The sequence below is a fragment of the Condylostylus longicornis genome, unplaced genomic scaffold, assembly GCF_029603195.1.
Source record: "Condylostylus longicornis isolate FDR11 unplaced genomic scaffold, ASM2960319v2 ptg000018l, whole genome shotgun sequence".
Lineage (NCBI taxonomy): Eukaryota > Metazoa > Arthropoda > Insecta > Diptera > Dolichopodidae > Condylostylus > Condylostylus longicornis.
In genome coordinates, this window is record NW_026577987.1 from 9,651,876 (window position 1) to 9,676,056 (window position 24,181).

The following is a 24,181-nucleotide window of genomic DNA, read 5'->3' on the forward strand; positions in this document are numbered from 1 at the left end:
ATTTGATATACAAAGGATATTTTGTAAAAAAAAAAATAATTAATTTTGTGTTCATTCACTTTTAAATTTCCATGTGTATATGTATCTATTATTAGTCTCCAACTGACAGATACAAAGTGTTTACAGTACAATTTAATCAATAAATAAGTTTAGGTTATGTGAATAAGTTTTATTAAAATTTTGCGAACTACATTGCCAATTGTCAAGTCTGTTAATCCTCCTGTCCTAGAGATTACTCAAAAGGCAAATATAAACAGAAACTTGGCAATAACTATGCATGGCCAATGACTAATCTTATTGCCTTAATGGGGTCATATTTTAAAAACTATATATTCAGTGCACAGTAGTGAACTTTATTGCGATAAATTTATTCATATAGTACCCACAAATTTTCGGTAATATACATATATAGCTTACATTAGCTGTATCTTGGAAACTGTTCAAGAAACATTTCGCGCAAATAAATGTAGGCAAGGTAAATAAACTGCAAAGTACCTAAAGATTACTCAGAAAAATGGCATGAATCGTTGTAAAAATTGGTAATGAATACTCCTGCACTTATCTTTTCGCAAAGACATTCGTTCAATTATTTTTGAAAACGATTTTTAAGGGTTTCAAATAAAAATATTTTATTTTTTTGTTACGTGGATCATTATTATTAATTGTAATTTATAGGAATTTTAAGAATTTCAAAGTCAATAATTAATTCTGACTATATATAGGTTGTTAAATAATTGAATTAAACGCTTAATAAACAATCAGATATAAAATTGTATAAACTTACCAGTAATTGTCCATAATTCTCTTAGGCAATCTTCACGTGATTTTGCTAATGCCATATTGTTTTTAATATTACGTGTTGGTGCTTCTAATATTGGAAATATAAATGCACCCATAATACTATATAATATAACTAAAACAACTAAACCTGGTGTCGAAAATACTATTTTAATAAATTTATTCAAACAATTTGGTAATTTATTTCTAAACGTTCTATCATCATTTTCATCAATTTCAATATCATCATCGCCGGGCACTTGTTCAACGTCCGACATTTTAATTTTAATTTATATTTTCGAACAAACATTTAGATGGCGCAATATATTATATAAGTAAATATTTAGAGCACACAATATACTGATTTAATTATGATAAAAATTATAAATTCATTTAATTTTTATTTATTTTTTTTAAGTTAAATTATTCTACACTAAAATTTATTTTATATAGTCATCACTGTTATATTTTTTTATATATGTATATATATATTTTAAAATTTTAATCACTATAATATTAAAATAATTTTGGTATACATTAAATTGGTAGACAACACTTTACTGATTTTTGATTAGTTGAGTTTTGAATCTGAAAAGGAAAATTTAAATTATTTTAGAGAACATTTTACTTATATACAATAATAATATGTAGGTATACAACACACTGAAACAATACATATAGAGTAGGAATTTACGTGCCTTATGCGAATTTGAAAAATATAATATAAAATTATAACAATATTGTAACTAAATAAATCATAAAATAAAGAAATAGGTGTACGAATTTTAACTATTTAACGATTTTTTTTAACGTGAATTGGTCACATTCAAAATGTAGTACAAGATTTTCTGGTAGCATTACCATTACATTACCGAGTCATTTGAGTTGATCTTACATGATTGAATTATACTCTGCAGTACACAACCACAATTTAATTGCAAACTATTTTCTGAAATATTATCTAAAATTAGCTTTTATAGTTGTATGGCAGCTACCGAAACTCGTGGTTTGAATTTATCCAATTGCAATAGGGGTCGTCATTGGCAGAAAAAAACGTTCTCTGAAAGTTTGGTATGGTGTTTGCTTTATTTTCTGTGAGTTATTTTTGATGCTAGCAAATCAACGTAGAATTCTCCGCTGACAAAAAACGCATTTACATGTTCATACAGCAAATGAGTTCTTCAAGTCGTTACGAACTTCACATCATCATTTAAAGAAAAAAAATTATAAATGAAGACTAACTTCAATAAAAATCGCTAATTTGCAAGTAATAAAAATTGTTGATGCTTTGAAATTCAGGAATATTTTTCAATTTACCTTGACTTTATTAACAAGAAAATCATATACAGTTAGCAAGGCATCATTTTCCATTAACCAAAATTAAAAATCATTCATGGTTTTTTCAATAGATTTTCAAGAAACTTACTAAAATTTTATAATAATTGAGATTAAGTAATTCATGTGACTGTTTTAAATCACCGCAATTTTTGAAGAATTTATTAAATAAATCAATACGTACCGTATTTGAACCCGCGCTTTTTTCGGTTCGCAAATACTTATATCACTGAGTGAAATTAATACGGAAATGTAAGGACATTAATGTAATTTCAAAAGTCAAATCTCAATCTCCGTGCAACTTTGTTTATTTTATCAATTACAGTGTTTTTGTTCTGTTTTTTTTTTTCACTTTTAAATATTTAAAAATGCAGCTCGACTTATTTAGGGCATGACTTAATTGAAAACTTTATCATCAGTGCATTTTTGACCGCATAGAATATTTGTATGTTTTTCATATTGAGTAAAGGTACTTCACAAAATTGAAATGATAATTCTTTTTCACACTTTACAATTTCATATTATATTTACATTTGCACATAAAATGTGTGTTTGTAATTAAACACACAGGATATTTTTTAATATTCTTCATTTTGATTGTGAAAAGGAAAATGAAAAAAAAAAGTTTTGCTTTTTCAAAACAAAGTTTATATTATGAAATGAGAAACTGCAAAGGGCGCAAACACACAAAGAAATTCATTATTTCAAATAGAAAATAAGGTCACTGTATAATTTGCGTTAATGAAAACTGTGAAATACTTGTGAAACACAAATTAAAAAACTAAGTTAAATAAAATTATTTTAAAAATAAACTATAAGACAATATTTGCGCCGTGTATAGTTCAACGAAGGGTTCAATTAACATTGAGTCAAAGTTCAAAGAAATTTTCGACCGAAAAAAATTATTTTAGTTTTTGACAATCATAAGTGTGTTTTAAACTTTAAAATTAAATTTTGTCGCTTTCATTGTCTTCCCTCTGAACTTGAAATTATAATCATTAATATACGCAGAGCTCCTTTAAAATATAATTACAGATAAATAAATATAATGTTAATGAAAATGATATTGTGCAAGGAAATCAAGTTCAATTTTAATTAAATTTTAAATTGGGTAATGGAAAAGCAAAAAGGAATTCCAAAATTCTTGAAAAAATTTTATTTTTAATTTAATTTATATTCAAATGAAAGAACTTAAAATAGTTATTTTGCTAAATGCAAAATCTTCTTTTATACTCATTATTATTTTTGAAGAATAATTATATAAATAAATAGACACATATAATATGTATATATACCTATATAGAGTTCGGTTTTCATACAGATTTTTAGTTAAAACTTTTCCAAAAAAAAATCCAATTTGAAATTATTCAAGCAAATAAAAGAATTTTTGCCTTACGATTTTAATGTTGATGTCTTTAAAGAATATTTTTTGTGGTTTAAAAGAAAAAGGATTTTGTTTTCTCTCTATCTGCCTTAAAGTACCTTCTTCTTAAAGGTATATATTACATATTTGTTTATACTTATATTTATATTAACGTACATATTTTTTTTCTGAAACAGAGTTCATTAAATTTACTTAGAATTTTTAAGATCACCACAAATATTATACCAAAAGTTATTTAGTAAAAATTTATAATATCATTTTTATGTACATACATAATACATTCTCCTTACTATACATTCTCATAATTATCTACATAATATAAAAATCTACGTTATAGAAGCTGTATTATAATTATAATACTGTAGAAAACAAATATTGTATTGTGTTAGTTTATATCTAAATAAAATAAAAGAAAACGATATTAGAATCCTTGCCAAATATATGATTAAAAAGAATGTAATAATAATAATCATAATAATAATGTTTAATGTTCAATATAATTACCGTATATAATAATACATATTATATACACAATGTTACTTAGTGCAAACACATATAAGCGTATATGTAGACTCTTTGCAATTTATATTAAAATTTTCCTATATAAGGAGATGGGAACATGTTTCGTTCTTCTTTTTCATTTTCTTCCATAACTAAATTCTTACATTTTGATTTATTTACATTTTATCATTATAATTTTTTGGCCCTCTATGTGTCAAAATCAGAAACCGTATAAAATACTGTTAAGTATACAAGGATTTTAATTATGTTGGTAGTGTCGTAAACTTTTACGATTGAACAAATTTTTGTTATCCTTTAAAATTATATTGTACCTACATGCTCTGTTATACATATGAACATACTATATAACTATATAAATGTTATGACCACAAACATTTACATGGGTCTTACTCGTAATTCTCTTACTGTACACTCTTTTAAAGCCAATAAAACTGAATCCATGATACTGTTATCTTAAATAATATTACATGAATGTATATTCACTTTTATTTGGTTAGTAACTTTGGTTTACAAATTATTACATTTTATTTTTTATTTTTTTTTCCTGTATGTTGATTTCTCTTTCTTTCTTAACTTCTTTCTTTCTAATTTTAAAAGTTATAATTAGTATGTGATCAAAAAGAAAAATCGGAAAAAAAGGGAAAACTATAGTTATGCAGAAAATTTTACAGTTTTGATGAATCATTTTGAAAAGTAAATACCGTAAAGCAGAAAATAACAATATTTTTTTGTTTATAGTTAAAAATTTTATCGTATGTTTAATTGCAGTAGGTACTTATTATTTTCCAAGAGTGATTATAACCAACTGATATTGAGTAAATGATGAGAAGCTTCATAAGCACAAAGCAATCGTTAAGACTGAATGTGTTGCGTAAGTCTTACGTTATTATGTGAAATATTGAACGGCTTCATGGATTTCATCCTTTCTGAGAATGTTAGTATGAAAAGTTTACTTTAAATTTTATTAGAAGCGTTTAATAATTTTTAATTTAATAATAGCTATAAATAACTTGTGTCTTGTTAAAATTCAGGATATTTTTTAATTGAAATTTTATTTTAATGTAGCAAGACATATTTTCAATTTTAAATAAAAGTTTACCGAAAAATTTTGAGAAAAATTATTGTGCATCTGCACCTCGGATCACTCGTAAACACTTTGGTATTTCTAAAATCGCTTCGATAGTTATCGAACTTAACTAAGTGAAATGATTAATACAGAAGCACAGTTATTATGAAAACCAAAATGTCTTACTTAATTTTTTAGTCCTACTGTATCTTTAATTCTTATCGTATTTGTAGTAGGTAAACATTAAATTGTTCAGTAATTCTCTGTTATTTGTTTCCCTCAAGTTTAGCATTACTCTTGAATGAAAATTGAAAGAGAATGTATTCATGTGTGTATTTTTGTAAACTAAGATATTCCAACAGACAAAGTAAAAATATTTTTAGCAACAAAATAAATCTAAAATTAAGAATTGACTAAAAATCTAAAAAAAAAAAATGAAAAATTTGTAAAAACTTATTCTATGTGTATTTGAGGTTGATGATTATTTATTTTATTAAGGGTCAGATGCTATAATAACTTATAGAGAAGTTAAATGGTTTTGTATCAAATTGACTGACATATCTGACAGATTTACATGTAAGTATGTAAATTATTCCTTTTCATGTTTTTTTTTATTTTTTTTTGCTTTCCCTTTTTAGAAAAGGGTAAAATCGTCCATACTAACATATTTTCTGAAATGATAATTAGAAATAAAATGTTTTCATTTTCCGACACTTCAATGAAACATGAATATTTTGTATAAATTTATTCAAATGCCAACTTGTGCGGAAGGTATAGAGTTATGATATGATTTTTCTTTCGGGTTTCTTTTAGGGCTTTTTTTCTTTTTTTTTTTTAAATTTCTTATTAAATTTTTTAATAGCTACAATATAGGAACGCTTTAAAAGTTAATTTAAAATTCAGTTTCTCCGTTTCATTTTTTTTTTCGTTTGGTTTTTGTTATTATCATACACACATATGTTGGTATTGTTATCTTGATGGGTTTATATATATATATTTACCTTTTGTATTGTGTAAACATTATCATTTCTTACAGGGGATGATAAATACAATTTATATGTGTGTATAACTGTAAGTATATAATACTTATGCACGTATGCATATGAAGAAATAATACTAGATAAATATATAAATATATATATATATATATATATATATATATAAAGGAAAATATAAATGTTATAAAGTAAATCTTGTGGAAAATGTTTTGGTTTTCTTTTAAAATTTAAAAATTTTTCATTTAGGATAAGATCTTTTTTTTTGTTTTTTTTAATTTTTTTTATACCTAAGTAAAATTCTTTGGTTAATAATGTTCACACAAAAGAAAGGAAATAACAATAACGATATTTTAAAAAATATAACAATACAACAAAAAAAAATATATGGCTTTGTTGGTTGTGCTAATGCAAGTTAAACAGAATGAAACGATAAAAAATGCTTGCTTATAAGAACTCACAGGGAATTCTTAGAAAATGTTTACTCCTCTTTGTTCAACAGTTCAACACATAATTTAAAGTACGAGTACCTTCGAAATGTCAAGATTTTTGAATTTATTATATTTTAAAAATCTTGTTTTATTTAATTTAGGGAAAATTTAATTTTCAAGTAAAATCACTGAATGTTTTATTTGCAATCTGATGAGGTTTCAGTGTTGCAATTTTTATTAGTTTTTTGTATAAAATATTGCCGAATTACTTTTGATACTGTGGCAATTACATAGGTTGCAATGAATAAAAATTTTTTTTAAAATTATAAACACCTTACAGTAATTGAGTTCGCTAACTGATTCCGCATCTCAATTATCGCGAACCAACATGGTTTTAAAATTATTGAACTCAGATTCAGCTCAAATTATCTCTTAAACTATTGCCCAAATCAAATTAATGAACAATCAATCGCCTGTAAGACAAGCTCCCAATGACAACTGTATGTTTTATGGTTCCGAAGTTATAAGCATAAATGCAGGAAAAGTCTGATACCTTTTTTTTCGACTGGCTGTAGCTCGAAAAAGGGTATATCTGCAACCCCCCCCCCTCCCCCCCTCCCGCCTTGATTAAAAAATAATCTCTGAAATTATTTGTTACCTATGTGAAACACCCTGTATACATTTCTTATATCAATACTTCTCAGCCGCCCTGGAAATTGAATAGATACGTAGCTCATACATACTTAAGTACAACAATAAAATTTTCCAAAGTACAGAACGAAAATACTATGAATGGTTCAATAATTCGGAGTTTGACTGTATATTACACACAAAAACAACTTAACGGATTTTCGAATTTGATTTTGTTTTATCAGCATGAATTTTTGTTTTAACTTATGGTAGAAGATTATGCAAAAACTTAAGAAGTCAAACAACATATTTATGATGAGATCTTGTTAAACTTCACTTAAATGTGTTTACTGTTTACGTATTCCTGTATTTATGTACGTACGTGCATATTTAATAATAATTTCTATAGATATATCAGCTTAAAAAGCGTACATATATTGGTAATATAAATTTGAACAAAGTAAATAGAGTGCGGCAAACATGTATTATCATAAGAACAGTACATTGGTATGTGAAGAAGAGAATATACTTTGCATTTTACACCAAAAACTTAATTAAAGGTGAGTACGTGCTTGCGTATATGTGTTTATGCAGTATGAAGTAATATTATTTTATATAATATTCAATAGTTTAAAAACTAAAAGAGGAAAAGCTCGAATTAAATCGACAAACAACACCCTTAATTATTTTTATGATGTTTGAGAAAAATATTTTTTTTAATTTTAATATAAATTGCTTATAGTGCTCTCATTTCTCCACTTTTCCATTTTACATTTTCTCCGGCTTAAATTATCAATCAGATTGCGTAAAATTTATGGAGTTACAATATTCATTTTTTACATTGTTGCAATATTAATTGGACTGAACAATCTTTTTCCAAATTTCTTTAGATTTACCTGCCTGAGTAAGTTTAAAAAACAAATAATTAATTCCAAATGAGATTGAGGTACCTAAGTAAAAACACATAAACCCTAAACTATATAAACAAATAAAGCTGAAGCTGAATAGGAACAGGTTCCAGAATAGCAAGCAAAATCGCATTTGTTGAATTGCTATGGAAATTCCTGAATTTCCTTTACCAATTTTTGATATAAGCATATTTAATACTTTGGATTACTACCTCTTATTCGATACAATTTTAAACTGTTGAGAGAAACTACAGTAGAGGGCTAGCTCCTTTCTTTTCTTTAAGCAAATTATTGAACCAATGTTTTTCCACTGTTAATGTTTTGTATTTAGCATAATTCCAAAAAAATTAGAAAAAAATATATTTATTAGTTGGGCTCTCCGGTTGTTTGCTTGCAAAACTTCTAGACTTTTTAAAATAGAAAGCAAAAATTATATTCACAAGTAGATCATTACTAGAAATAAAATAGCCATTAATAATATTAACTACTATTTAAACCCGGTTTTTAGCCAGTTCCTGATATTGCTTTTCTTCTAGACGGTAAGTTGTTAAATTTAAGGAGCTCAACCCTAATGCTTTCTCAACTTATGGTGTCTCGAAAATTAATTAAACTTCGACCATTTATTATAAATTTGTTTTTCGCCACTTTATTATTCTTCGACGATATATATCATCCCAGAAATTAAATTTGAATTCACAATTAAGTTAACATTTTCTTATTAAACGAAAAAAATTGATACTTTTTAGCACTTTTCCAAAAAAATTTTTGAAAAAAAAGGGCTTATTAGTTTCACTCTGTCCGCCTGTCTGTCCGTCCGTCCGTCCGTCCGTCCGTGAACACTTTTTTTGTTTACAAAACTTCTACACCCTTTAAGATAGAAAGCTGAAATTTAATATGTACATAGATCTTTACTAGAAACTTATTTTCGTAGAACAAACTTTTTACCTATCTCCTCCCCTCTAGAAGAAATTTTTCCCACCTCCACCCCCTCTCAAGTTATCGCTTCTTGAAATTTGTAAAATTTGAATTTTTGACACCTTGCATCCGAAACCGCACGATTTTTAAAATTTCTATAAGCGCAAAAAGCCAACGGTAAATTCCATGAAATTAAAAAATATAATTATTTTTCTTAACTCACACAATTAATCCTTAAAATCGAGCATTATGTTAACCCCACTGTATATTATTTATTTCCACTTTATATGCCTTATTTCAAAGTCTGCAGAAATCTTTCATCCTAAATATATGCAATCCTAGAAATAGTTTCGTTTATGAATGAAAATAATTTTAATAGTGTGGTAGATATGCATAGACTGTATTTAAAAGCAGTATTTTCACTTCTTGAAGGGAAAAGTGCTACAATACAAACCATTGGTTTGACCTAACTTTATTAAATAACTTGTTTGAGCCGAATTCACTAAGTCTTATATCATTGAAAAATAAATAGGAATAAGGTATTGTGGTACATAAAGGACTGCACTCGCCACCAAAACTGAGTAAGTGAGAAATTTTTATATTAAATAAAACAATTAATTTTAATAAAATTTTAGTTCTTTGAATTTTCTCTAATCTAGGTCAAACTTTGTTTTAAAATAATTCTCGTAAGGTAGTTTTCACAAATTAAAACAAATTTTTATATAAAAATTCCCGTCTTAATTCTCAAGATTCTTAATTCTATTTTAATTAGCCCAGAAAACGGAGTTCAGGATTCTTCTTAGGCTATTCATCTCTGACAATTACTTATTACAATAGGTTGAATTAAAATAAATAGTTATTTTATTCGCATACATATAAATTAATATTATCTTTATTTATTTATTTATATTCCAGGAAACTTCATCATGTTCACGTGATGCTTTGAAGAAAACATAAGTTTGCAATGAAGTATTTTTATTTTTCTCAGAGAATATAGGTAAATTTAAATTTAAAATTCTATTTTCTGCATATTTTCAATAAAAATAGCAAACTATTTGTGCGGTATATGGTAGGGAGGTGTATGTTGTTAACCCAATCAATTTGTAGCATTCGGTTTTGCAAAAATGAATATCGGAATATTTACAAAGGAATTGCTTGTAAAAATGCAAACAAATTGTTTTTAATTTTATGAAACAGGAAACGAGAAATATGTATACAAAAGTATGTATATTCAAGATACAACATCTAAAAGAAAAATGAAAATATATAGATTTCATGGCTTTCAAAATGCAAACAGTTTTCATTATATGAAAAGAAATAGAGAAAATATATGAAAATTTTTATGTTGGAATTCTATAACACAATTACCTTTATATTGTATGTATGCAAATAGAGAATACAACAATATTATACAACATTTTTTTATAGAAATTTCCTAAATTAAAGGATATAAAATTCAAATAAAATAGAGGTAACCTAAAGTAACCTGCACCTTTTTAAATGAGCGTGACATTTGCACATATTTGTTATTTCTATTTTTGTATAACTTATTTTTCAGGACAATCACAAATAAATCACAATATCCTGACAAAAAAAAACCAAAAAGAAATATTACATGTTTTTTACTTTTTATAAATAACAAACAAATCTATGGTAACCAAAAACCCTCTTCAAATATAGACGGGTTACAGGAATATATAGAAGATACATATAGGTGAAAAGTATAAAAGATATATCTAACATAATATCGAAACCTTTAAATCCCTTAACACAATAAAAATAGAAAAAGAAAATAATCGCAAATTGTAAAACTTACATTCAAATTAAAAGTATTGAATTCATAATGGTATAGAGAAGTGTTTTACTTTAAAAAGTCCTAAAGTTAAAAACTCCCTACAGAAGAGAAAATAAAATAAAGTCTTTTTTCTGAATTAAAAGAGCCATATCCTCTACAGTAAAAGGTAGAAGGAATAGAAATAGAAACATATGTTGTACAATAGTACTGACATACCAACACATGTTTTGTGAATTTGAAAATTATTTTCTAACATTTTATTTCGTGCCTATACCTTTATACATTAGAATATTATTGGAATTTACACATAAAAGGAAGCACATTCGAATCCTTTTTCTTTTCATGTATGTTTTTTTTCTTTTTTCTTTTATTTTTTTTATTTTTGTTGTTTATGCATATAATTCTTCGTCATTTGATCTTTTGCCTTTCCTCTATAAAATATTGTGTATTCTTAATTGTTTTTCTTTATTCCCATTAAAAAAATATCATATGAATACTTTTAGAAGGTCTTAAATTTTATTTTTTTTAACCTTGTATATGAAAATCATTGAAGTTCGTTAGTAATTTTGAAAAGAATTATAAAATTTCAAAAGTTTCTTACTCTAATATATGACAATTAAAAAATTTTAATTCTTATATTGCAATCGACTAAATTTTAAAATTTGTAATAAGGCGTATTAAGTATCTTAGGAGTAATCCGAGGTAAAATAATCAATTTTCCCCGCAAATTTATATCAAACTTCTTGAATAACGCGAATTATCTTTAAAGAAAGAATTTTTAATTGAAATTTCCTATATTATCTTAGTACATTGGAATATTGAAGGTGATTATTTTCATACGAAAAGTTTTTGTGTCCCAAAATTCAATTATTTTCTATATGGCATGTGAAAATTTTACACAAAATTCAGTTGGCAATTTAATTCAGTTATATCTTCTCAATTAATTAATCTTTGAACAATGAATAAATTGCTATTCTACTCGTATAATTAAGATAAGTTTCTTTGGTCATAGCTCTAACATTTGCTCCAATTTTCCTAATTACTAATAATGTCTCTGAATCCTATCTAAAGCAAATTTATTATTAGTACATACCATAAATAAATTAAATAAAGATAATTTTGAAAAATGTTTCTTTAAGATCACAAGCTGAAAATTCCTCACTAAACACCCATAAAAAATCTTAGGATACTTATTTTTAATTCTCAGGGAAAATTTAAATCAGAAACTGGAACCAATTCATAATATTAAATCATTTTATTTTTCTTATTTTATATTTTAGATTGGCATATAAAGAAGGAATATTTTTATCCCATAAAATATTCTATGTATTTTAAATTACACATTCAAAACCACATTTAAATATTACATTCTCTGCTTCGTTTCCGTTTTTCATCTTAATTTTATTATTTTCCTTTTTTTATCTAACTTTCATTTAAGTGCTAGAAAACGAATACCATTAAATGAAAATATTTGGAAAATTTAAGAATAAAGTCATCATTTATCATGTTTTGTGTTGCTATAAATTTGTTAATCATCCTTCCGCAAACAGAGCGCAAAAAATAACAATAAACGTAAAATAAAAAAGAAAAAGAAACATCGTGAATAGAACAAATAGCTAGAAGCTAAATCCCCAGCTATTTTAGCTATTTCGAAATACAATCGCGACAAGGCGACAATGCGATTTTCACAAATCACAAAGTCAATAATTTTTCTTTACCACTTGTCACAGTTGTCATTTTATCGTTCTTCTTTTTAACCATTTTATATCATAATATTTTTGTTGTTTTCTGTTTCTCTTGTTGTTGTTGTTGTTATTGCTGTGGTGTCAAAGTCATTTTTCTTTAGGCATAATTTTAAAAATAACAAAAAAAAACGAAGAACAAAATTCTTTTAACGCACTCTCTTTTGAAAATAACAAAGAAAGGTTTCAAGGAAAGCAAATTAAAAATATACAAAAAGAAAAACGAGAGAGAAGGTGAAATTTTTGACATTTAGGAGAAAAACAGTTATTTTTTTCAATTCTGTTCTGTTTATTTATTAGAAAGGAGATGAAATGAGGAAAATAATGAAAAAAGAGAAAAAGATTGCCTGTATGAATTATTTTGTTTTTTCAAAAATTTATTTATGTTTCAAGTGTTAATAACGGTAAGAGGAATAATACGTCAAATTTTCATATTTCCCTTAAACTTTATATTTCTTAATTCTTGGCTACTATTTTATTAAAGAAATCAAAATTTATCTTATTAAACTATATAAATTGGATACATAACTATGTGTGTATGCATACAGATAATTTTTTTTGTTAGTGAGAACATTAAATTACTGTAGAGTGACAGGTATTTCATGCTCTAATTCAGAAGAGGTAAATTTTTCAGTGTTTTACGTTAGAGAGAACAAAAAAAAAAACATTTAGATTAATTTTTGAAGTGAAATTTTTACATTCAAATTTTTTTTTTGAGAATTAATATTAATTTTTATTTGAAAATTTTGAAACATAAAATATAATGTACGTGGGAATTGGAGAAAGAGGTTTGACTCTGTTTCAAGAAATATAATTTAAGTATCTGACGCAGACTTTTATAAATTAGCACTGCAAAAATCTATGAATAAATAATCTCTGATCGAGGTAGCAATAAAATTTACATTTTCAACTTAAAATTTACCATCTTTACTCTCAAACATAACACACTAACCATAAATTTTGATAAAATTAGTGAAATTGCTAATATAAACATTATAAAAATAGTATTATAAATATTCTAAATTGGATTTCATATTGCAGTTTTAAGGATAACTGCGATATTAAAAACATTTCTATGTGGTTAGAATGTTAAATAAATTGTAGTAAAGATAAAATTAATATATCAAGTCGACCCTTGATCAACAAGTGAAAATACTGCGATAAGTGAAAATTTTAAATACAATCTATGTATACCTACTACACTATTAAAATTACTTTTATTCATGTACGAAACTATTTCAGTATGGATTGCATACTGATTTAGGATGAACGATTTATGCAGTCTTTAAAATAAAGCAAAAATTAATATAAAGAGATGTAAACATAATGCTCGATTTTAAGAGTTAATTACGTAAGTTAAGAAAAATAATTATGTTTTTAAATGGCGAGGAGGAGGAGGAGGAAATAGGTAAAAATTTTGTTCTACAGAAATAAGTTTCTAGAAAAGATCTATGATGAAAAGCTTTCTATCTTCGAGGATATAGAAGTTTTGTAAATATGTCCACGGTCGGAAAGACGGACGGACGGACGGACAGACAGAGTAAAACTAATAAGCTCTTTTTTTGAAAAATTTTTTGAAAAATACAGACAAATGGACTTCTGACCAAGAAAATTTTTTTAGATCTTAATCGTAAAGAACTATCCTTTTTTCAAAATTTCATATAAACTTGAGGATGACTTTAAAAATATTTTTATAAGCTTAGAAAACTTTTTAAAATTTTCTAGGATAGCAATAAATTGAATATAAACCGTTAATACACTTTTTTGTCAACGGGTTGTTATTATTATATTTTTCTCAATTTTTAATTGATTTTATTAAGAAATTCTGTTTTATTTTTATAAAACATACGAGCATAATTATAATGCTGCTTCGATTTCTGCTACAGGAACGAAATTCCGCAAAAACAAATCAATTAAATAAATTTATTTGTATAAATATTTTTAATTTATGTGAACTCATGATCTTTTACAGCTTGGCAAAATAATTTTGCCAATAAAAAATACCTAAAATTTTCTTTTAAAGTATTGTACAGCATTTGGCGATAATTCAAATTGAGATTTTAATTTGTCTCTATTTGGTTGTATTTTGCGTCCTTATTAAGTGCGATGGTTTATTGTCTTTGATCTCATTATAAAACATTTTCTTAAAATTTGTTCCAGTTAAATCTACAAACAATTTTAAATTATTTCGTTTGACTTCAATTATTCCATAGATTAATATAATTTAACCACGTTCTTTAATTATAAATTTTCATAGAATTTTGTATTTGAATGATTTGTTTCACCAATGACAAACCTTAATTTTTTTATAAATGAACGTCATAATGTTTTATTAACAAGAGTAGTCTCGGATACAAACAATACTCCTTTATATTCTTCCACAATTACCAAGAATATTGTTCTCTTCAAAGGATGTTTAATTAATATGAAAAATTTTAATTTTAAATAAAATGATTTTTAGTAACTTTTAATTTTCTTTAAAATAAATTTTATAATTTAAACTCTCTACCACATCTTACAGCTTTCATAAAAATATTTTATGAGTTAATCGAAAATATAAATAGAATAAATTTTAAGTTTTAGTAAATTACTAAGAGCAACTACGACATATGGAATGATTGTGATTTTCCTTCGAAAGCCTTTGTCTTGTAAAATGTTATGAGATTTTAAAATTTTGATTTGGAGTTAATTTTCAGGAATTATAATTCTACTCAGCAATACTAGATTCCACATCAAGAATTCTTCTTTACACTAATGACACAAAAAGTATGTTGCACTTTTTTATAATTACTATAAAAGTTTTACTTCTTAAAACATTTTTAATAATAATTGTTTTACATTGGCATAATAAATAATTACAAAGAGCATCCATTACTATATAAAAAAACAAAAACTTCAAAAAGAAACTCATACCCTAACAGCGGTTCCATACTTATAAAAGTCCAACGTAAAAGTTTACATTCAACTAAAATAATAAAATGAAATATTACTTTCTTAGTATCATCATAATATTAAATATATGATGAGTTCTACTCTAGCTATATATTATTATTTCTACAATCACTAAGAAAGAACTCTGCAAAATTTAAATAGAGCACAAGATACACAGGAAGAAAAAACAAGTAAAAACGTTTCAGTCGGTATAAACCGATTGAATTATACCCTGCACCTTTCGTTATTGTGTAGCAATTACTTGAACCTCTAAAATCATTCTATAGAAACTTCACGGACATGTCTGACCTATAATTGGACATCCGACTGCCAAGTTTCATGAATCTGATCTTATAATTTTTCCAAATATTTAAAATTAGCTTTTGGAGTTGTATGGTAAGTACCTGAACCTGCCAAGCAATTCCACCAAAACTTCACAAATATATCTGATCTATAATTGGACACACAACTGCCAAGTTTCATGAATCTGACTTTATTATTTTTCCAAATATTAAGAATAAGCTTTTAGACTTGTATGGGATCTACTCGAACCTGTTAAGCAATTCCACCAAAACTTCAGAAACATATGTGACCTATTACTCAACATACAACTGCCAAGTTTCATGAATCTGACTTTATTATTTTTCCAAATATGTAAAATAAGCTTTTGGAGTTGTATGGGAAGTACCTGAACCTGTCAAGCAATTCCATCAAAACTTCATAAATATATCTGATCTATAATCGGACATACAACTGCCAAGTTTCATGAATCTGACTTTATTATTTTTCCAAATATTAAGAATAAACTTTTAGACTTGCATGGGAGCTACTCGAACCTGTCAAGCAATCGCACCAAAACTTTAGAAATATGTCGGACCTATAATTGGACACACGACTGCCAAGTCTCATGAATTTGACTTTATTATTTTTCCAAATATTAAAATAAGCTTTTAGACTTGTATGGGAGCTACTCGAACCTGTCGAGCAATTCCACCAAAACTTCAGAAATATATTTGAGCCATAATTGGACACATGATTGCCAAGTTTCATGAATCTGACTTTATTATTTTTCCAAATATTTAAAATTAACTTCTGGAGTTGTATGGCAGGTACCCGAACCTGTCAAGCGATTCCTCTAAAACTTCAGAAATATATCTGACCAATAATTGGACACATGACTGCCAAGTTTCATGAATCTGACTTTATTATTTTGCCGAATATAAAAAATTTGCTGTAGGAGTTGTATGGCAGACACCCGAACCGGTGCAGCTATCCCATTATAATTTTTAGGGCTTGTGCAGAATATAATTGGACACATGTATACAAAATTTTATATTTATACCTTTATTAGTTTTTGAAATATTTAAAATAAACTCTTTGAGTTGTATGGCAGCTACCCGAACCCGTTGTCCGAATTGGTCCAATAACAATAGGGCTCGTCCTTGGCACAAAAGAAAAAACTTGTGAAAGTTTGGTGTCGATTGCATTATTCGTTTTTGAGTTATCGTGCGATCGGACGGACGGACGGACGGACGGACGGACGGACAGACGGACAGACGGACATGTCTAAATCGACTCAGAATTTTACGCTGAGCAAGAATATATATATATGTCCATACCGCAGATGACTCCTTCAAGTAGTTACAAACTCCATACCAAAGTTAATATACCCTTCACGAAGTGCAGGGTATAACAAAATGAATGAATATAGGATTACAGGAAGTTTAACATATAAATAATAATTTTCTTTTATTTTCTCATAGCAGCACGAATACATTTTTTTCTTCTTAAGTATTGCCCGCTTTATAAAGGTCATTCTTTAATATTAGTGTACGTTAGTTATGCATAGAAAAGACCTACTTATTCATTCAGGTGAAACAAAAATAATAAGTAGATTTTTCTAGGTATAAGTAATGCTAAAAAAAATGAAGCTTATTCAGAAAAAAGGGAAAAATAGCAGTGCAAATAAATAAAAAAATATTTTCTATGGAATGAGATAAAAGAGGAGTAAAGCGCCTTGTCTTATTCTGAGAGCGAATCTACACATATTATGACCTTAATATTTTGCCTTTTCCAAAAATGTTATTTTTTTTTACAATAACATAGTGGAAATTTTAGTAAAATAAGTACTGCTCAAGAGCTTGAAGTTTTAAATTTTTCTTTTTAATAATTTCGCTTACTTCGCTGATTTTAGCTATTCTACATTATTCCGTTCATTTCATTTTAACTACAAATAAGTTAAAAACACTTAAATTATATTTCCTCTGCACATATGTTATAGAAGAAGACCAATATAATCAATATTCTTAATCAAACTTCTGACAATTTCGATGTACTGCACATTTATTTTATTGAAATTTCTGCCACTACGAAAGAATATTTAATTTCAATTAAAAATACTCTTTTTTTTTATACAGCAACAGCTACTGAAATTAGTCGAAAAATATTTTAATTGGAAGAAAAATCCATAAAGGCCAACATTAGATTTTTAAATTCTCGCAAATACAAATACATTTCGCAAAGACTGGCAAATCTTTTTTTTCAATAGTGTTTAAATTTACAATTTATTAAAATCCAAAAATTGTATTTTTTACCATACTCTGTAATATATCAGAACTATATAAAATCTCTTCTTTCTTGATCTGTTCTTTTGAAAAACTTCTTGTTCCATATACAAAAGAAAGGACGAAATTTATATTTTTCTCTTTTTTCCTTGTATGAAATATTAATAAAACCTTCTCAACATACTATCATATTTATATTTTGTTTCATGAAGAATGAGCTAGGACATTCCATAATAAAATAAGGAAAAAAAAAACAAAAGTACTGTAAAAGTAAAAGAAAAGATTTTTTTACTATACAAAATAAAACAATAAAAGTTTCCATGCCTCAAGTGTTAAAATAATAAAAGTATAGTAAAAAGAAATATCAGCAACGATTATTGTACAAAAAAAAAGTTTACAAATGAAAATGTTTTCGGAAAAAATGAAAGGGTTTTTCTACTTTCTTTCTTCAGATACCATCAGGATCTAAGGCATGATAATTTATAATTTTATATATATATATACATATATATGTCATGAGGGCATGACATATCAGATTTCCTTTACCTAATTTAAACTTGGAACTTAAAGAGAGAAATTTCTTTAAAAATCATAAAAATCCTTGAAAAAGAATAGTTTTTTACGTTTACGTATACCAATGCATTTATACAAAATATTATTGTAAAAATAAATAAAATGAAGTTTTGTGTAAATATAACGAGTCTTTGGATTTATTCAAAATTTTAGTTTGTTACGAAAGACCCACTTATTGGCATAAACAAGATGATTAGCTGAAATTATCCGTAAAATAAAAATTACAAGCGAGTCGCAACTTTCAAATAATAAACTGCTTATTAATTAGTTTAAATGTCATATGATCCAACCAGTAGTTTTCATTCTGAAGAGCATTGCAGTTTTAAAAAGTTCATATTACATAAATACATACATAACTGAGGAAAGGTTTTAAATCCATAACTTTGCTATTTAGAAAATAAATTTTTGTTAGAAGTTTTGAGATTACGATTCTTATATTATAAACACATACATATTTTGTTTACAAGAAGTCTGTCAAAGCCTATTTTATCAGCTATTTCTACATGGCAGCCTCATTGTATCGCAGAATTAAGGCGTACCAAAAAGATAAGGTTTTTTTGTGAGAATTTTTATTGCCCAATTTTCTGTTTTTTAGCACGTAACCACAATGTTAATCCATTAAAAAGTTCTCGCAAGCATTGAACAATTTAAAGTTAATTATTTATGTGGAAAATTTATAATCTTGATTAACGATTGGATAATGCATTGCTTAACTTGATGGTTAATAGTATATTATTATTAACCATCATAATATTTAAATTTTTGTTCAATAAAATTATTCTGGTCATCTTATACATTGAAAAGTGAAACAGTGCCGTAACATAATTGTATTTCATGCATTTTAGTTTTAGAGGAATGTTGTATAAAAAATCTGCATAGCGCATAATATTTCACAGGTATTTTTTGGTAATCAGTATGAATAACAAAAAAAAAAATTTAAGTTGCAGACTCGTTAAGCTAAGCAATTTGTTAAGAAAATATTTCAAAATTTCTGAAAGAAAATTTAAACGGATTTTTATGTCGTATAATGCAATTTACAAAACTTTTTAATCAAATGAGCTTTTTTGTATTACAGTATCAAAACAAATTATTTGCTAAGAATCTTATCAACTGGACTCTTTTTGTATCTTTGAACTCCTTTTGTATTATTGCGGCTTTCACATTCTAAAACAACAAATTCAGCTATGCCCAAAATTATATCATGCAAGTTATAAAATCATAACGGAATTTTTGACTGCACCATTTTCAAGAATAATTTCGTACCGGAGTTGGTTAATTTAAAAATAAAAATGCTTATCGTCTAAAATTTCTTCAATAAAACGTACTAATTAAAACGTACTAATTAAAATAAATTCTGCAATGAGTAATACAGTTTAGGCACCATGTATCGATCTAGAGTACAGAGAAAATATTCTTATGTATAATAAAAACGCACTAGAAAAACTTAATACAGGGTCGAAGTTTGTGAAAACGAATAACAATACTTCGTACTAAAATATCAGTTTATAGCGTTTTTTTTTTCTAAAAGCTCTGAATAGTGTAAAGAACATATTGAGCATATCGTAACTTCGCATAAAATTAGGATTTTGGAAAAGCTCACTTGATTTCCGCGCTTCGCGACAAATTTATTTATTCTTGTACATTACATGCTTATAACATTCAAAAGTCAAAGATTTTCAATCATTTTATTTCGGCTTTAAAATTTTGAAGTACATAATACAATTGTTCGAAATATTTTCCTTGACGTAATGCGTACTTCTTTCATACCATGCAGATGATAATACAATATAAAAATTGTTATATATTTTGTAAAATAATTGAAATTTATTGTCCATATATTAAGTATTATATTTAATCTAAAAACAATTTAAAGCATTAAATTCAATTTCATTTTAAATTTTATCAACTAATTTTAAATAAATTACTAGTATAAAATAATTATACTCAGAATATAAATTGTTACCAAGGACAAATTCTAATATTTCTATATAAAACTCTAATAATATCAATAGAAAAACCACAAACGAATAAAAAAATTCAAATATCCTTGCTATATAAAATAGTTGAAAAACAAATTAATTAACAAAATATAATAAACATACATAGGAATAATCTATATATACATGATTGTGTATACATATATATATATGTATATATAATGTGAACATACGGCAAATATTTACCAATAGATTTTACCCATAAAATATAAATGTATCCTTAATAGCAAACAATAAACTTTAAGAACAAGTAGTCAAATAAATATACAAAATAATTATCCTGATTTTCTTCTGAGTGTATTGTGTTCTCTTTTTTTTTATTAATTTTTTTTGTATTTTTATTATTTTCTTCTTTTAATTTCTTTAATTGGAAATTCATACTTGTTGTTCATACAATTTTAATCGTTTCTTTATTTTATAAAGAACACACGCACAAATTCATTTGCTTTTTGTAGAAATAGTTTTTATTGATATTCTTATGTGTACGCACGCATGTGTATGAAAGTTTTCCTCTAAAAATATTTATATATTTAATTTAAGGAAATGAGAGAAAACAAAATGGAAAACTTTTAACCAAATTGTTTACCACAATTTTGTCTGCTTTATCTTGTTCTTATTAAAATGTTATATAAGGTAACTAAGTAGTATAGTATTGCTTGAATTTCGGAAAGGATATTATTAGAACAATAATTGTTATTAGATATGAGTCATAAGTTCGTATTGATATAAAGTCCAAAATGACTCTTAAATGAAAAATTATAAGTAGGAATAGAGAAATAAATTAAAAATAAGGCACAGAGAAAATCAAAGTGAAAATTTAACAATGCTGCGGTTTTGCATTTAAAAATAATTGAAATAGCGGAGCGGAATTGTGAAAAATCAAAGTTTATCGCTGTATACGAATCATAATCGTAGCATATTATTATATAAGAACTTCTGTTGAAATATAATGGTTTGAGGTATAATCTTGTACACATATTTTTGTTCTGCGTCGAGTGCTGAGCCTGATTCAGGAATTTCCCTCTGTCCTATCTAAAACTAAAACGCTGATTGAGCTTAATTTATATATCGAGTCATCATATCAAAGAAGTCGAAACTTATAAAATTTCACCATTCTATGTGTTGTGGTAGAACCAAATCATATAGCACTGGCATGAAACTATCAACAACAACTTTGTAAATATTTCAGAAATGTACAATAAAACAGAAATTTTAATTTTCTACTTTCATATGATTTCTTTTCATCAACCATTTTCACAAAATTCTCATTAAGCAAATTCAAAATTCAATTCAACTTTGATATTCAATTAATTGAACAAAATTTTTATCCTTAACAAATTCAAGTTAATATACAAACAAGCTTTAGATTCGAAGAAAAATAATTTCATTCCTTGTTTATTTCAATGCTCTCTTCAAAAAATGAAATTGATTTTAGATCCTTTTGTTATTACATAGATAGAATCAATCCGTGTAATCAAATTAAGAAATGCTTTAACATAATGTCAATCTTATCGTTATGTAACTTTACCACAATTATTATGTTATATGTATATATGATTTATTTTATGTTATATACCATTGAATTTTTGCAAAAATCTTTTACAAATAACTCATAAAATTTTCTTTTTACCAAAAATTGCCATATATATCAGAAAGTATATTTAATGAGAGGATTCATTAAGGTATATATATACTAAAGGTGTATGAGAATGTAATTTTGGTCCTATATTACTTATATGGATTTATTACATCACATAGAATTCTGTTGATAAATTAGAAATTATACAATTTTATTAAAGTTCAATTATATAGTTTTCATTATTTAATTATATTTTCTTTGAATGTCAAAAGATTTCAATTGATCCTAACTTAATAAATTGAGAAATATTTGCATGCATTACCATGTGTAAAAACTAAAAAGTGTAGGCATATATATGTGTTCTGTTCCTTTAATAAATATGAATAGCTGAAAGGGTTAGTTACAGATAAAATTGAATAAAATTGTAAACGTCGTATAGATTTTATTAAAAAGATATCAGAATGGTTGGTTGTACACTGGACTTTCTAAAGTTCTGAGTTACCGCATATAAGACCGGTCTTCCGCTGTGTTTTTTAATAAAATTAAATTTTTGTTTTTTCAGAAATTCTTCATTAACTATAATCAGTCACATCTAACGTTTACTTAAGACTCATTATATTTACAAATTAAGTATGGCTTAGAACTTAGTAAATTTTATTTGTATTTTTATCTATACGATAACAAGATAATTTTCAGATTTTAGTTTGATGATGAAATATGTTGAGTTCTTTTGTTATTATCTGTAGGTGCCCAAATATAAAAATAATTTAGTTCGTAAGGGTATAGTCACAATTTCCAATAAATATACTGTGAGTGGTTTGTCAATTTAAAATTTTAAATTACTTATAAGAATTCTGTCGAATGATAAATTTTCTTAAATTGACTTACATTATAAATTTTAATATTATTTAAATAGAATATGCTCTAAATCCTAAAATTCAATAAAATTTAAAACTATAATTGAACTAATTATTAAAAGTTCCGTATTAAATTAATTACGATGCCTCAACATTTGCATTCTTTACGTCTTTTGCTTCCTAAACCTTTACAACTAAAAGATATATTAATTTCATCAACTCAACGGTGAATTTATTCGAACACATTTAAATTTAATGCTTATAATATGGTCTATAATTTTGTTTCCCCTAAAGTTTTCATAAATCGTCTGCTGATAACTTAAATTTTCAAATAATTTTCATTATCTTATAAATTTGTCAAATGCTATAAACTCAAAATTTCTTATTTGACTCTTGATAATCATAGAAAATGCCATTTATTATGACTCAGAGGGTAATTTGCCTTTACAATCTTATATCGTATATTAAATTTTTATGAATATTGCCCTTTAAATTTCCAAAATATTTTCAAAAATATTTAGTTTCAGGTATCAAGAGCAATATTGATAAGATCAAAAATAGTTTTTTTCTATAGATAATGAGCATTATAATTTATTTTAATATAAAATTCGTTCATGCGATGTTAAAATGAAAAATAATAAAATAAGGATATTTTCGTAGGAAAAAAGGACATTCTCGTCTTATTTTCATAAAACATACATATAAACTAAGGACACATGTGAGATTTTTTATTGTTATCGGGGCCATCAATAATTGTATTTTTCAAAAAATAAAAGTTGTGAAGGACGAAAATTATCTCAAAATTATAAAAATAAATGTTGAATAAATGTTAAGAAATGCAAAAAAGGGAAGAAATCGTAATAAAATTTTACATTTTTGAAACGCACAATTAAATTCACAATAGATATGAAATAAAAAACGATTAAATGAACAAAGATATAAATGAAACTTTTTTTCTAGCGTCTTGTAAACAAAATACAACAATGAAATTCAGATTTTTAATAATAAAAATAAAAGTGGCCATCCTTTTCTTAAAGTATTCATATTGCTCTTTTTTAAATACCCAGATGCACCAGCACAATGCTTGTGTAAAAAATCTCAGCTCCAATGAACTAGTCAAAAATTGAAAATTTTGTTTATAAAGTCAAAAAATAGGAAATTTTAATGTACGAATTCATGA

General features: G+C 25.7%; 1 protein-coding gene across 1 annotated transcript in view; it reads right to left on the bottom strand.

The window, feature by feature from the left end:
- Positions 1-24,181, bottom strand: part of LOC129606423 (homeobox protein 5) — an 86,266-nt gene that overhangs the window by 40,088 nt on the left and 21,997 nt on the right. The window contains exon 2 of the mRNA XM_055516749.1: positions 785-1,365. Coding sequence (XP_055372724.1) covers positions 785-1,055 — 271 coding nt within the window. The 5' untranslated portion in view covers positions 1,056-1,365. The remainder of the gene's footprint in view (positions 1-784; positions 1,366-24,181) is intronic.